Raw genomic sequence first — 15,022 nt, 5'->3', positions numbered from 1 at the left:
AAGAACAAGCCTGAGTTAGTAGGGCGGCCCCCTGAAAGTCATGATGTGAATCAACAGATGGAGAACCCTCAGCCGACTGACATTCTTCAAGTCGCACAGTTTTTTTGTGGGTTTTTTTATACCCCCAGAATAACTGCAGAGTGAGCGCTCCCAACTTTCACAGCTTCTCTGCAGGGTAAAATCACACCACTACCTCCAGTCCTCCTGTTGGCTTGGTGAACATATCTGCGGGTAAGGGCAGCTGCAGACTCGGACCCAGGGTGAGGGTCTTTAGCGCACGTGAACCTCTCTGTCACCCTGAACGTCACACCGAACCCCATTCGACAATATGGCAGTTCAATAAAGTGTTTCTTGATGGTTTGTTTCAAGCATACAGACACATTTTAGACTTCTTCTGAGCCAACTAACATCTCTTTCAGGCTCAGGTAACTTACAGGCCACAGCATCCTTCAAAGAGCACTTGAAACACCCTACCCCAACCTTTCTGACTTTGGAATTTGAGGGTCTGGTTACCTTTTCTCAACTGACAATGTGATAATTTGTATAATTCAGTTTGTGTCACCCTCGGCATGTCAGCCCAGGTCAGGTTGTACCCCGCCTCTTGCATAATACACACAATCAGACACTGTGAGTACCTGGGCTTCCTGGCGTCCCGGGGCCTGGCAGGGGGACCCTCTTGTTGGACCCCGGCTGTGGGGGAGTCTGTGGGCCCGCTTGTCTCTTAATCTGCCCCACTATAGGTTTGGGGGAGACTGGCGGCTTCGGTTTCCTAGGCGGACCTCCTTCGTTGACTACTGGAGCTCCTTGGTCCACACTGTCCCTCCGAGGAGCAGCAGCCATCTGGGGTTGAGCTTGAGGTTGAGCTTGAGGTTGAGCTTGAGGTTGAGCTTGAGGTTGAGCTAGAGGTTGCAGTTGAGGTTGAGGTTGCGGTTGCGGTTGCGGTTGCGGTTGCTCCGTCACTCCAGTATCGGACACCGGGCGGCGTTTCATGGTGGCAGTGCCGTTCTGGTAAGGTACCGGCTGCGTGGTGTTTGGTGGCCCGGTTCCCACAGGCTCTCCGTTAGCCGCGGCCAGGTCTGCGTAGCCCTCGGGCTCCTTGTCGCGGCTCTTGGGTCGCCGCTTGACCGTAGACGACTCCTGCAGGGTGAAGTCGGAGCCATTGGGGTGGGACTTGGAGCCGCGGGGCCGCCGCTTTAAGGTGGAAGTAGCCTCAACGCTGGCGATGTCCTCCTGGGTGTAGCCACCGTCTCCCTGGGGACCCTCGTCATCGCCCTGCAGACAAACACAAAATACACACTAACGGAAAATTCATACATTCGTGGAAAGAGGTCATTTTTGCACATTGACAAAGATAAATGAATGAAACAAATAATGCTTACACAACAGAGAAGCTGAACTATGGATTTGTACTACATTAGATCACATGTTCGTTTAGAACATTACATGACAATTACATTACATAGACAAGCAGATAGATAGATAGATGGATAGATAGATAGATGATGGATAGATGGATGGATAGATAGATAGACAGATAGATAGATAGATAGATAGATAGATAGATAGATAGATAGATAGATAGATAGATAGATAGATGATGGATAGATAGATAGACAGATAGATAGATAGATAGATAGATAGATAGATAGATGATGGATAGATGGATGGATAGATGGATAGATGGATAGATAGATAGATAGATAGAAAGATAGATAGATAGATGGATGGATAGATGGACAGATGGATAGATAGATATAAGGATAGATTGATGGATAGATAGATAGATAGATAGATACATACATAGATTGATAGATAGATTGACAAACATATATATATATATAGATAGCTACCTGTCCTTCTCCTTCTCCTCGACCCTGGCGACGGATAGTCAAGCTTCCTTCCTCGGCAAACGGCAAGTTCTCTGAGGAGCTGCCGCTGCCACCCGAGCCGGGGTGGGGGGAGGACGGAGGGCGGGGCGAGGACGGAGGGTGGGGCGAGGACGAATTCACCACGGGAGGGGAGGTTTCCGGTTGGACAGAGGGCGATGGGAGAGGGAAGGGAGTCGGCTGGTTGCGCTTGGCAGCCGCCACTAGCTCGGTGACGGGTCCACTGATGGTCCGCCGTCTGTTCACCACTTCGCCGTCCAGACCAATGGCATCGTGTGTCTTCCCCACCTGGTAAACACGCAACCACGCCATGAATTATCCACATAAATAAATATATTTGACATTTCCGGAATTTTTTTTACAGGACAATATATATATATATATACAATGACTTAGACTAGTGGTATTTCTCTACAATACCTGCAGGAAGTTCTTCTGCAGCGCCATGCCTTTGGGTCCACCCCCTATAGAAGACATCTCCAACATGGCAGCGATGCTCCTCACACTACCCACGCTGTTCGTCTCCACGACACCCGTTTCCACAGACACCCCGAGATCGCTGGCCCGCCGCTGTTGGTGGTAAGGCACGTCCAGCATTCCCCCCGTCGTAGTGGGCGTGTGCTGCTGTGCGTTGGCGTCGGACAGGTTGGAGTTGGAGGTGGAGATGGCCGAGCTGGAGCGTTTGGGCGGGGGTGGGGGCGGGCCCTTTTTCTTCTGGCGCAGAGCGAAGGACAGCGTCTGGTTGCGATTTTTGTCCTGGTTGCGGACGGAGTGGCTGCGGCTGACGCGGCCGGTCACCGTGGCATATTTAACTCTTTCCCCTCTGGCGACAGCTGAGCTCTGACCTTCGGCTGCTTCTGCTTCTCCCTCCCCTCCTCCACCTCCCCGTCCCGCCCGCTCATCACACTCGCCATCTGACACGGCGTATCGGTTGAGACTGTGCGCGCGTTTCGTCTGGAGCGCTGTGGGCTCCGCTCCTTCTCCCTCTGCCATCTCAGCCTCTGGTGGGAGGCAGAGGAGAGGGACCTGTGGTTGCTGGCTCTCCCTGACCTCCATCACCTGTGTCTGTGGGTGGTGAGGGTGTGCCTGATGAGTTGGCTGGACTGGAGGCTGCTGCTGCTGCTGCTGCTGCTGCTGCTGCTGAGGCTGAGGCTGAGGCTGAGGCTGGATACCTGGAGCTCCACGGTGGGTCGGAGACTGAGGGGGGTGTGAGCGCGGCGACTGAGGTCTCTCCCCATGGATGAACTGGGGGGCTGGCTTGGGTTTGGACTGCATGGAAGCTGTGCTCTGCACGGAGGAAGTGGAGGAGGAAGATGAGGTTCTAGACTTGGTAGGGGTGTGGGGGGGCGTGTAGGGAGGGGCGGGCTGGGAATGGGAGTGGGAGTGACGGTGTTTGCCTTGAGAGGAGACACTGCCCCTGTGGGAGGAGGTGCTTCCCTGGCTACTCTGATGCCTCATAGTCCGCGCCTCCTTCTTAGGCGGCCCAGTACCTCCTCCCCCGCCTCCCGCCATCGCCTCATCGTGGTCTTTGCTGAGGTTGCGTGTTCGTTGAGCTTTGACCTCCTGAGCTGGCTGGGTCATGGCACTCTGTAGCTCTGTGCTCAACTCGCTGTCCTGGAAGGTGCTCATCTTGGGAGACATGAGCTCTAAAGAGATGAAGAAACTCTTCAAATGAATATGACGAGATCATGACTGTCCTTTTGGAGAGATACAACTTTAAGGGAAGACATTTGACCACTGCATGATCTCATTGGATGAGGCAGTTTAGATCTCTAGATGGAAAATGTACGATCTGTTATCTCACCGTCTGGAGGCGGGCCGTCCACAGACGCGACTTCCTGCTGCTGCGTGATTGGTGGGGGCTTCTTTCGGAGGGAACCCCGCCCATCCGAACCACGCTGCATTTCGGCCAGCCGCTTCACCGCCAGCATCAGCTTCTTCTGGTGGCCTTTAACATCAACAGAGTGGAATTCTTGTTTAATGAAGAAAATAAGGGGTGGGCTTTAAATTTTTTTCCATCAACATTTGAACACTTTCGTAAAACAGAAGCAAAAAGCATTCATCTATTCCCCTTTTGTCCCCACGAATATTTGGAAGGGGGATTTGAGTCGTGTGTGTGCTGTTTTGTTGTTATGTGTAACGTTGGTCCAGCCGGTCGAGTGATGTGCAGTGGGTAAACATCACTCGCGGACACGTTAAGAGCTCGAAGCCACCTGCAACACATGATCGACCCCCCCTCTGCTTTTTTCACAAAATCGCACCCTGGTTATATTTTGAACTTTTTTCATAACCTTAACATTCATCTTCTCCATAACTGCAATATACATCTACGCCACATTAGGATTATTTTTTTTACACATTCATATGTGAACGTGTTAAAGCGTAGCTACGGAAAACATATTGGATTCAATGATTGAAATTATTTGATTCTGTGGGATGTGAAATCCTTTATTTGAATTATTAGAAATGAACATAGATATTATACTAAAAATATACTATAACAGCAGCTTGCTTGCAAAGATTTCTTTACTGTAGTTCACCTCACTGCCCATCGAGCTGAAGCTCGCTTGCAGAGATTCAATGCTTCAAAGGGGGGTTACTGTAACTGTCAAGGTGGTGTGTGCTAGTGTAAAAGAAAATGCAATACGTGTATAAAGCATAACTTACCCAGTTTGCTGATGCCTATTTCCTGCAGGTCCTCCCAAGTGATGTCAGTGATGAAGTCGATGTTCTCATAACCGTTCTGCACTAACACCTGGTGGTACTGGCTTAGACCAATAGCAGAAAGCCACTCTCCTAGATTGGCCTATAGGAACACCAGAAAACAGACTGCTCAGCTGGGGGGCCAACACTAAACTAATCACCAGGGCAGATCCAACAGAAATATGATATACGCCAATAGTTTGAATGTGTCACTATATCAGGCAAACATCTACAGTAATTGGTCATGAAAGTATCAAGTGTGTGCGCGTGCATGTCTTGAGTTTTACTCACAGGTTTCTGATCTGGCAGCCACTCTGTGACACTTAGCTTGTTAATCTCGGATGACATTTTCTTTCTGTGACCTGGTTTAGTTATTCCAATAGCTGTCAGATCCTACACACACACACACACACACACACAAACAAACAAATACACACATACATAAGTAGTGCTATATACAGTAGTGGCATGCACAGGCTTGTTCTCCATGAAGTGCATTAAAATCTCCATCACACCGTCGGTCTCTCGCTCACACACTCACACACACAGAAAAACCTTTCACCACAGAGAAACAGGAGACAGCATGCCGTCTAATGAAAGCTTGTGTGAGTTGAGTAGAATCGAGCAGAAATGTAAATGTCTCTAAATGAGCAGGAAAAGCAGAAAAGCAAAGAAAGCAAAGGAAAATGTTACATGGAGAAAAGGAAGCAGCCACAAGAAGTCCATCAGCTCAGTTCTCCATGATGGCATTTAAATTCCAACTCGCTTTTTTTCTGTCATAATTAAACGTACAAACTAACGGAATTTAAACAGTAAGAATGTGCAGATTTATATTCAACAAACCAGTTCAGTGCAACATCCTGACAATGTACATTTACTTTTGTTCGTGTAATTCAGCGGTAGTTGTGTTAGACACACAAGAACACACTATTACAGACACAGACAAACATTCATCACGCATCACACACACACACACACACACACACCTGCATAACTCATGAATCATATTCAGGTGCGACACAAAAACACAATAGAAGGGGCAAGGATATTATGGTCTGATAACAAAGCTTTTTTTTTTTTAGGTCAGCTCAGCCCTGAACCTTTCAGCATGCACAACTACTACCCGTGTGAGCTTGTATGCACAAATAATTTATACACACTATAAATTATTTGTAAGTAGGTGAGACGGAGAGCAACGGGCGAGTCCCTCGGAACAGGCGGCAACGGTGAGGAAGGTGAGGGGAGGGTCAGTGGGTTGTATGGGTATATTTTTACATCTACTGTAAATCCACAGACTTTATTTGCATTTAGCTGCACTGGGCCTTGATACACTGGCAGCTAAAAATGGAGGTGAGAGTAAGATAAGATTAATGTCAGCGTGTGGAAATGAAGAGGCCATATAAATAAACCAACAAGCATATGATGCTTTACAGCAGTTTGTTAACTTTTTTGCTGTTCTTCATGTTGGTGTAGAAATGTTTAAACCACAGCTTATTATTACCCTGTGTGCCTGTGTGTGTGTGTGTGTGTGTGTGTGTGTGTGTGTGTGTGTACAAAATAACCCCAAAAATGCATGGACAGATTTTCACCAATATTGGTAGAAATATTACTTGGGTACTGTCCCCCTCCCAATCATCTCCAGATGATTAACTTTTGGAGCTGATGGGTCTTGGGGGGCGAGGGGGACGACACATACACAAAGTACACTCTTAGAGAGCAGGGCCGGTGTCGAACTGAGGTCTGCCTGCTGAGAACTGCGCGCTTGTCACGCGGACGTGCAGAGTGAGAGTGGTATCTTCCGAGTTTATGGCGCCTGCAGAGGACGGTATAAACCTTATGGATGTGTCAACAGGCCAAGGATTTCTCCTGGTGCAGCTGATGGTCAGTTGTTGTCAGTTTGTTTGTTGGAGAGTGAGGGAGACAGCGAGGGAGAGAAGGAGAGAGCGAGCGAGCAACAGTGGGGCAAAGAGCACTGCACACAGCTCTACAATGAATTTACGACACAAAAGACTAAGTCGGAGATCTTTTATGTTGTTTAAAAACAATGTTTCATTATGAATCTCCGGCAGGACATGTAATGTAATTTGATAATGACTTTTATAATTTGACATTTTTTGACTTTGGTAATCCAGACTCAATTTGAAACTCAAAGCATTTTAAAACTGCTTTCACAGGTTGAGCAATTCTTCTTCTTCTTTTAGTAAGTGAACAGGAGTCCATGTGTTAAATTGGTTGAATGCCCATTTAAGACCCCTTTGTGGTTTGTGTCTTGAGATTCCACTTGTTGGCAGCAATTAATTACCAACCGCTTAATACTTAATTTGGCAGAGATTTTTTGCTTTTCAATTAGCAGACAGGTGTTACTTCAACAGTTCTCCTCGTTGAAGCAGCATTAAGTTGACCTCTGATGCTCAGTGGGTTGAGTAATACAACTGCCCTTTTTACATTAGACAGCAGGAAATAGGCCTGTCACTTTTTATTCAAAATTTGTTCGTGCGTGGGAAGCAATCTACCCATGTGGCACAGCAGAGGGCATTCTTAAAGTTCATTATGAGCCGAGCTAATAGACAAAAATGAAGTCTTTGCTAATCAGACAGACTTGTTCAAACTTTTTTGGCAATAAATATGCTCAGAATGCTCAGGTATACTCTGGGAATTCTTTTAAAGGCGTTCAAATGGTTGGTAAACTAATTTATTAGGCTTTCATCTCTGAAACATCAGACTGATGTTTTCGAAAAATTTGCCCTTTTAAAGGGAATAGTTGGACATTATAGAAAATACATTTTATTTCTTTATCGCAAAGTGAGATGAAAAATTCAATTAAATATTGCGCTACTGCCAGCAGCCTGGTAGCCTAGTTTAGCACAAAGACTAAAGGTAAAAGAGTTAATCATTGTGATGAGCTAATCTAACGGCTACTGGTGATGACTTCATACTGTATTTACCTTAAACAGTGTCATCTATCTTATGTTGGAATCATAATATTTATTGTTCAGTCTTTTGACTACCAGTGCAGTGATTACATTTACAAGGGTACAAGGGGTCAGAGAGAGGTGCCGGTCTATACCAGGTCAAGGGTGAGAGGTGAAAGGTTAAACCCGGGCAGGTTTGGCAGGAGGCAGGGAAAGAAGAGTGGTTTGTGCTCTGAGAATTTCATGAAATACATGCATCTTGAAAACATCAAGGACAGCACAAATCAAAGATGTTTCCATTGTGGTCCTTGGAGGGGCCTGCGACCTCTCCGGGGGTTTCAGGGGGGTCAGGGTTCAGTTGCCTTACCTCTGGGGTCATTCGGCTAATGGTGGGCAAGTCATACCCAGCGCCCAGGAAGTTTGGAGCGTAGACCTGCAGCTGAAAGTCGCTCAGCCATTGGACAACGGCCTCTGAGCTCTACGGGAGAGAAGACAGGGGGCATGCGGTCACTGGCTCCGTGTCTGCTTTTTTCAACAGCCACTTTTCCTCCGCAGGGCCAAGTAGGGCCAAACAGAGGCCACAATATAGTCACTTTAGCAGGAGACAGTTTTCCTGGGATCATGTCGGTCGGTATATCCTTTCTGTATATCCGTACTAATGTCCGAAAGACGAGTTCTTACACATGATTCACGGGGGTCAACGGATTTAGCCCCGAGTTAGCCCTGCTTGGCCATGTAGTGAAAACCAGGCTTAAGTCAGGAAGGAGGAAGGCCCTGCCTCGAGTACCAGGCCCGACCCAGGAAGAGCTGCAGATTAGCAACAGAAGACTAACCATCATTAGACACTACACAGCTGGAAAATAAAGACAAAATTGAATCGACGTTGTGTCCTTTTCATTTTGCTTTTGAAGGAAAGGGGCACCACAATTCTGTTCATTCCGCAAATTGTATGTCCAGTATTAACTATCTTTTTAACACTGTTTTGGGTCTTGAACAACTCCTTTTCATGACTAAATGATTATTTATAGCTGCTAAAGGTCTGATGTATTTTTGACCTATTTTTCTCGGTTTTGCTAGACTGTGAGCCTACAGTTTCCTGTTTGAACAACTATAGTTGCTACTGAGGAATGCAGTTGCACATCACTGAAGGTTGTACTAAGACTTTCTTAACGCTCTATTGGCGCTTCCCGATTTAATACATCACCAGTACGAACTTAGGAAGGGCTTCACACGTAAACTTACTGATGATTTGATCATTAGCTGGTGCAACCCAATCCTGCTCAGCTGTTGGGGACCACAGATATACAGTGCGACCAGGTTAAAATAGTTGAGCATGTGCTGCAATGTCCTGCTCCAAATGCTGATGCTGGTCAAATCAGAGCCACAGGATTGGGTGTAAGTTTAAAAAGACTGCATGACTTCTTCCCACTCCTCTTAAGACTCCTTCTGTCTTTTCCCATTTTGCATCTCTCTTCTCCTTTTTTTCCCTACTTTCCCTGGGACACATTATTCCACAGACTCGAGGTCTTCCTCTTTACCCTGTCGAAGGACATATTAGGATGCTGGGTACTAAAAAAACAGGACTCTAGCTAACAGATGGCCATGAGAACATGGCTTACATGACAGTACACACACACTCATGCACACACGTGCGCGCACACACTACCACAAGCACCTGCTATTAAAATATGCTGTTTGTTTTATTAAGCGTGAAATTATTATGTAAATATAATTTGACATGAACTTATATTTGTGTCCCCACATGTATAAAACACACACACACACACACACACACACACACACTCTACAGCAAACGACAGCTTACTGTACATGGTGTAAGCTCAGATTTCGCACTTCTTGTGCCGAGCTACTCTACCCACGCCATGAATACTGCTGGGCACTTGCCAGCCCACGCACGAGCGCACACACACACACACACACACACACCGATATCTTGACTAGAGTTATGCTTGCCTGAGGGGCACCCTAGCAACAACTGAATTAGAGACATTTATTTCAGCAAAAGAAGGAAACAAATACTGCGATGGAAGAAGTAAAGCTGCAACTAAAAGGAGTGAATAATGATGGATAGCAGGTAGTTAGATCAACGAGAGAAGGACAGGATTCTCTCGTGCACACACACACACACACACACATACACACCAGATTCCTCGTTCACAGACTCATACAAGATCCAGCCAGGGGATCTTCCACTCACGCACTCACCGTATCGTGGCTGCATCCGAACAGTCGCAGCACGGACGAGGCCAGTTGCGAGAGAAACCGCTGTGACATCTTGGCGTGTGTGTATGTGTCTATGTGTGCGTGTACAAGCGGGAGAGTGTTGCTGTGTGGCCGACCGAGGAGCTACGTTCTCATCATGCTTTGTCATGTCTTTGTCGAGGACCGAATCTGTGGGATTTGGGGACTGTCCTACCTTCCCCTCGCCTGGCACCTCCCCCTTCCTGTTTGCCGTGGCGTCGTAAGGCGGCGCTTCGTGGAGCGGACAGCCCGATTGGCTCGATGTCCGAGAGGAGTTGGCAGAACCTGCTGGGAGAAATATCGTTGGCCAGTCACGAGCTGTTCGCCTATCACTGTAAACTTGCTTCGGGCAACGGATGAGTTTACCCATCATTCCACCTGACCTCTGCTTCATGCCACCTGACCTCTACTCTGGTCGGTCTCCTTCTTTGCTCTGACAAGCAACCAATAAAAGTTCTCACTGTCCAAGATAACAAACCTCCTTAACCAATCACACCCTTTCCGCACTTCCTCCTACAGCCCCTGCCTTCGCCATCTGTCTGTTACGCCAGCCAAGATCTGTGTGTGTGCGTGTGTGTGCGCCTGTGTGTTTGTGTGTGATATGATGACATTTTAGATTTTCTAACCCAAGTCTCTTGCTGAACGCTTTTCATCTCTTCTCTCTATTAAAAAACATGCCCCCCCCCTGCTCGTTCTCACTAGTTTCATAACAACTGCAGGTTTGGTTCTTGTGACTCGGTCCTACCTGGAGGTTGGTCCACGGACTTTGCCTGCTCCAGTAGATGCTCCTTAGCTTTGGCAGACTGGGACAAGACTGTGGCTAGAAGCTGCAGAAACACATTCGGACATCCATATCAACACGCATGTAGCAAAATAAGTTGTAAACACACAAACACTTTTTGAAGTTGATATTTTGTAAACATCCAGTAGAATCGGAGCAACTTTAGAATTAATTTGTATTTCCTATTTCTGACCACCCGGTTAATTAAGTCCAACATTAGCTCTCCTTTAAGCTCTGTTTTTGTTCTCCACCAACTCCCGGGGGAAATATCTGGCTCTGTAGCTAAGTTGCTGACTTTGAATAGGTAGTGCACTATGGGCTTATCAAGGTTTTTTGTTTTTTTGCTGAAAACTTGGCTCATATGAGCAGAGCATCAAAACAGTGAGGTTTTGCATCAGAAAACAAAGATGGTGAAACACTGCAGGGTGTGGATATAATTCTCTCCCTCTTTCACATTACCTGTATTCAGTTAATCCATTTTTATATTCAAAAAATGATTGGTGCATCTTTCATTATCTAAGTACTTATCTAATGTTAGTGGTTTAAATTGAGACTTTTTCACTTGCTCAGCAACGGCTGTATTGAATACATCATCATAAGGGGACCAGACTTAGAGCAAGTAACATCCAATATATATGTCCATTGAAATGTTCATCTGTGACACACAGTACTTAAATGAAGAGCAACAAGGTCATAAAATTAGCAAAATGACTCAGTAATGAGAGTTACATAGCAACATCTATCTTATACTAACATTACCTAGCATTAGCCACCATAAGCTACTGGTCATACCAGACAAAGTAACTATATTATTACCTTTTTATTTGATAGAAAAGGAAGGTATTACTTCTAATTTTAAAGAATACATAGTTATATAGTTGTTATCTTAGGCGATATGGCTCTGTTCTGGGACCCACCCTGCCCTTAAGCCTGGGGTAGGGAGAGCACACCTCCCTACCATTCCATCAGCCTTCATGGTTTTTGAGGCAAGGAGAGCAGCAGCTAAACAGAGGATCAGCTGAGCCGTCAGCTGGCGTGGGCCGACATAGAGATCTCTACTGTCAGCCGATGTGCTGGATCACGGCTGAGCTTGACTTGGTGACCTAACCTGAACTAACGGCGCGCTCAATTTCTACAACCTCGTCACCTAAGAGTAGAACGATGACTGCAGCTAAGTACGTGATGTACTTACGATGTTTGCCACATTATTCGTTGTTTAAACCTTGGTTCTGAAGTTTCCACTGTGAGTACTGTAATACAAATCTCATCACCGATGAGAAGTGGGTGAAGTGAGACGCAGAGAAGACAGATGCTCTCTTGCAGTTTCTCAACAGGAGGAGAGTCGAAAACGTGTAATGCGCAAATGGCTAGTTTGAACTTTTATGAAAATCACGTCTCCATGGTTGTATATACACGTACATATAGGTGTTTGTGTGTATTGCGTGGCGTGCAGTGACTTTTACACATAAGAAAGCAGAGCAAAAGAACAACAGCTGCACAGCTTGTGAAACAATATTCTGTCTCAAACTTCTCATACGTCCTGCAGATCTTACACAGAGATGATAAATCAGTGTAATTTGCTCATTTACCATCTGCTTCTTAACACAGAGGAAGAAAATTGTGTTAAAGTAATGTTCTAATGCACCTAGTTTCCACCTTCCACTCGCATTTGTGTACAATAATGTCCAATGTGATAACTGATATCAGAACAGTTCAGGGCATAGGCTGGTCGTCAAGCTCCCCAGAGACAACAGCCTGCTGCCACCACAGGAGGGCAGTGAATTGCAAAAGGAACGCAAACGGGCAACATTCGCTCTTTTGTGGCACAGAATGCTGTTCTGAGATCAGATGTAAGGCGAGATAATGCTTCCATCTCGTTATCGTCTATCTGATGTTTGCTTTTAGCTTCAACAGGTCAAGCACTGGGTCATTTTCTAGTTTCCTTTAAATGTGATGAATATGTAGCTCTTGGAATACAAAATGAATACTGGCTGTAGTTAGTACAAAAATGTTGTTTATGTGTATGTCTGTGCATGTGTCATACTGTACCTTAACCCCTTCAGCCTGTGCATGGAGGATGTGTGAGGAACTGCCGGCACTCTGACCACTGCCTGACGACCTCACACTGGCGACACTGCCGGAACTGCCCAAACTGCTGCGGTCTCCGCCTGCACACACACACAGACACGCACACGCACACACACACATAGATAACACCCATAACATACAAACATGCATTCACACATGCAACCGACCCCAAACAATATGCATAGATTTTGTGCATCCAAATGCAAACGTGCAACAAACCGATGGACACACACACACACACACACACACACACACACACACACACACACACACACACAGAGACACATACAAACACACACACACACACACACACACACACACACATTGAGCGGTTTAGCTGACATCCAAAGCAACGTGGTAACAGGTGTGACTCTCCACTGAAATGCACTGGGCAGCGTGTGGTTGGATGGACGTGATGGATGGACGGACAGACGACTGTCGGACAAGTGAAGGTCAAACAGAGGTGGAGTAAACAAGACACACCTTTTGCTTTTACACACACAAACACACACACGCACTTTTCTTCTCATTCTTCCTCTCTCTCCACACATCCAGGTACATTCACACACACACACACACACACACACACACACACACACACACACACACACACACACACACACACACACACACACACACACACACAGACTGTAGACCAATGCAGATGGCTGCAGTCCTACACACTGAGGTTCACTGAGTTCAGCTAAGCTTTAGATGGAGGAATAAGCAGAACATGGGAGACTGTCAATAACGGGTCAAAGAGTATCTGAAAGCCTTCAAAGAACATCATCTTGGAGCTCGAGGAAATGGACGGATTCTAATCTTGGGAGCACTTTGAAATCTTTCGCGACACTTGAAAGGGTGTGCCAGCCTGTTTTGAACGGATGTCAGATACTGTTTGACCCCCCGGGTCAGAGCTTAAGGAGTCAGGGGTTGAGGGCTCAGCGCAGCGCGGCTTAGTTACCTGCCACGGGCTTGCGCAGTACCCAGATCTCTTCGTTGGAGCCTCCATGGGGCCCGCTGGACGGGGTGGGAGAGCTGTGAGGACTTGCCTCTGAACCGCGACAACCTTCAACACAGAACACCACTGTTAGCCACTAGCGACCCTAAACTGGCCGAGGGGCGCAATGCTATCCTTTGATAGGCTGACAAAGGCCACTCGGAGGGGGGGAGGGGCGATGGAAAAAATAAATAAATATCATTATTATTATTATTATCGGCTTCTTAAGCTCCAATGACAAACGTGCTAGCATTAGGTCTTATATTCACCCTGCTGTTAAACAGTGAATTGCTTTTTTTTCTGCCCTCTGTTGCTGGAAATGGGGTTAATAATTGTAGTAACGCTGAGCCGAAACATTACAGTTGCAGGCTGGAAAACCCATATGAGCTAAAGGAGGCTTAAAAACCACAGTGGCGCTAAAGGGAAGTCTAGGAGGCAGAGAGCCGAGTGATAATTCACTGGAACATTGATGGGTGCAGCATTAATGTTAGGATTATTAACCATCATGTACCAATAAACCTGATTTTGATGAAGATTTTTCTTTACAGCATTTTGTATATAGCAATTGTTTATTATGTTGCCACATTGTTACATCAATCTTATAACTATATATACTATAGTTATATCAGTTTAACCCTCCACTGCATCTACAGTCCTCTAAAATGTGGAGCACATTTTATGCTTCAACTTTGTCCTCACAAATAAACGTATTTATCTACCAGAACTCAGTAACAACTGACGGGGCAGTTGACTTTTACAGATTACAGTGGTCTGCATTTAGAAATTGGTCAGTAACCAGCTGACACCACTGAAACATGTTGATATTTTGTTGAAAACCCACAGACATAATGGCTCTGACTGATCTAAGCAAAATCTTCTTTACATAAATATATTGTTGTGTTAAAACTGGCTTTGCAAAATCTGCCTCATTTTCTGAAGAGTGTTCCCAGCATGATATTTTCTTGAGTGTTGAGGGCAAAGTCGGGTTGATTCAATTAAATGAATTGTAATCGTATCCATAAAAACACAGAGGGGCCAAAAGGAGAGCAAGGTGACGGGCTAAAGGCGGATAAGAAAGTCTTTAAAAGGATGTTTACGGTAAGTTTCAAACTCACTTACACACCACACTTTCATACTCACTCACTCACTCACTCACACACACACACACACACCCACACACACACAGATACACACACACAAACACACAGAAAAAAGTACAGCATATACTGTCTATAGATATATGAAAACATTTATATACCCAGAGTACATAAATAAATCCATAACATGAATATCTGTGTATATACACATATATGCTATCATGTACATACACATACATATATAATGCATCCGTATGTGTGTGATTATATATGAAAGCCTTGAATGGGGCTGC

At 45.8% G+C, this 15,022-nt stretch overlaps 1 protein-coding gene across 12 annotated transcripts in view; it reads right to left on the bottom strand.

Annotated features, from left to right (window-relative positions):
• The window catches only part of caskin1 (CASK interacting protein 1), a 94,928-nt gene that overhangs the window by 6,297 nt on the left and 73,609 nt on the right, over positions 1-15,022 (bottom strand). For 3 of the 12 annotated variants that reach the window (XM_035614683.2, XM_035614689.2, XM_035614695.2), the window contains 11 exons: positions 13,597-13,701; positions 12,594-12,712; positions 10,509-10,590; positions 9,939-10,051; positions 7,869-7,979; positions 4,881-4,982; positions 4,554-4,692; positions 3,691-3,858; positions 2,307-3,532; positions 1,851-2,174; positions 636-1,296 (listed from right to left, as the gene is read on the bottom strand). In XM_035614683.2, the coding sequence (XP_035470576.2) occupies positions 636-1,296; positions 1,851-2,174; positions 2,307-3,532; positions 3,691-3,858; positions 4,554-4,692; positions 4,881-4,982; positions 7,869-7,979; positions 9,939-10,051; positions 10,509-10,590; positions 12,594-12,712; positions 13,597-13,701 (3,150 nt within the window). The remainder of the gene's footprint in view (positions 1-635; positions 1,297-1,850; positions 2,175-2,306; positions 3,533-3,690; positions 3,859-4,553; positions 4,693-4,880; positions 4,983-7,868; positions 7,980-9,938; positions 10,052-10,508; positions 10,591-12,593; positions 12,713-13,596; positions 13,702-15,022) is intronic. The other 9 variants (XM_035614686.2, XM_047328005.1, XM_035614690.2 and 6 more) reach the window with 7 other exon arrangements.

The sequence above is a fragment of the Scophthalmus maximus genome, chromosome 17, assembly GCF_022379125.1.
Source record: "Scophthalmus maximus strain ysfricsl-2021 chromosome 17, ASM2237912v1, whole genome shotgun sequence".
Lineage (NCBI taxonomy): Eukaryota > Metazoa > Chordata > Actinopteri > Pleuronectiformes > Scophthalmidae > Scophthalmus > Scophthalmus maximus.
This window is presented reverse-complemented; position numbering and strand designations above follow the sequence as displayed.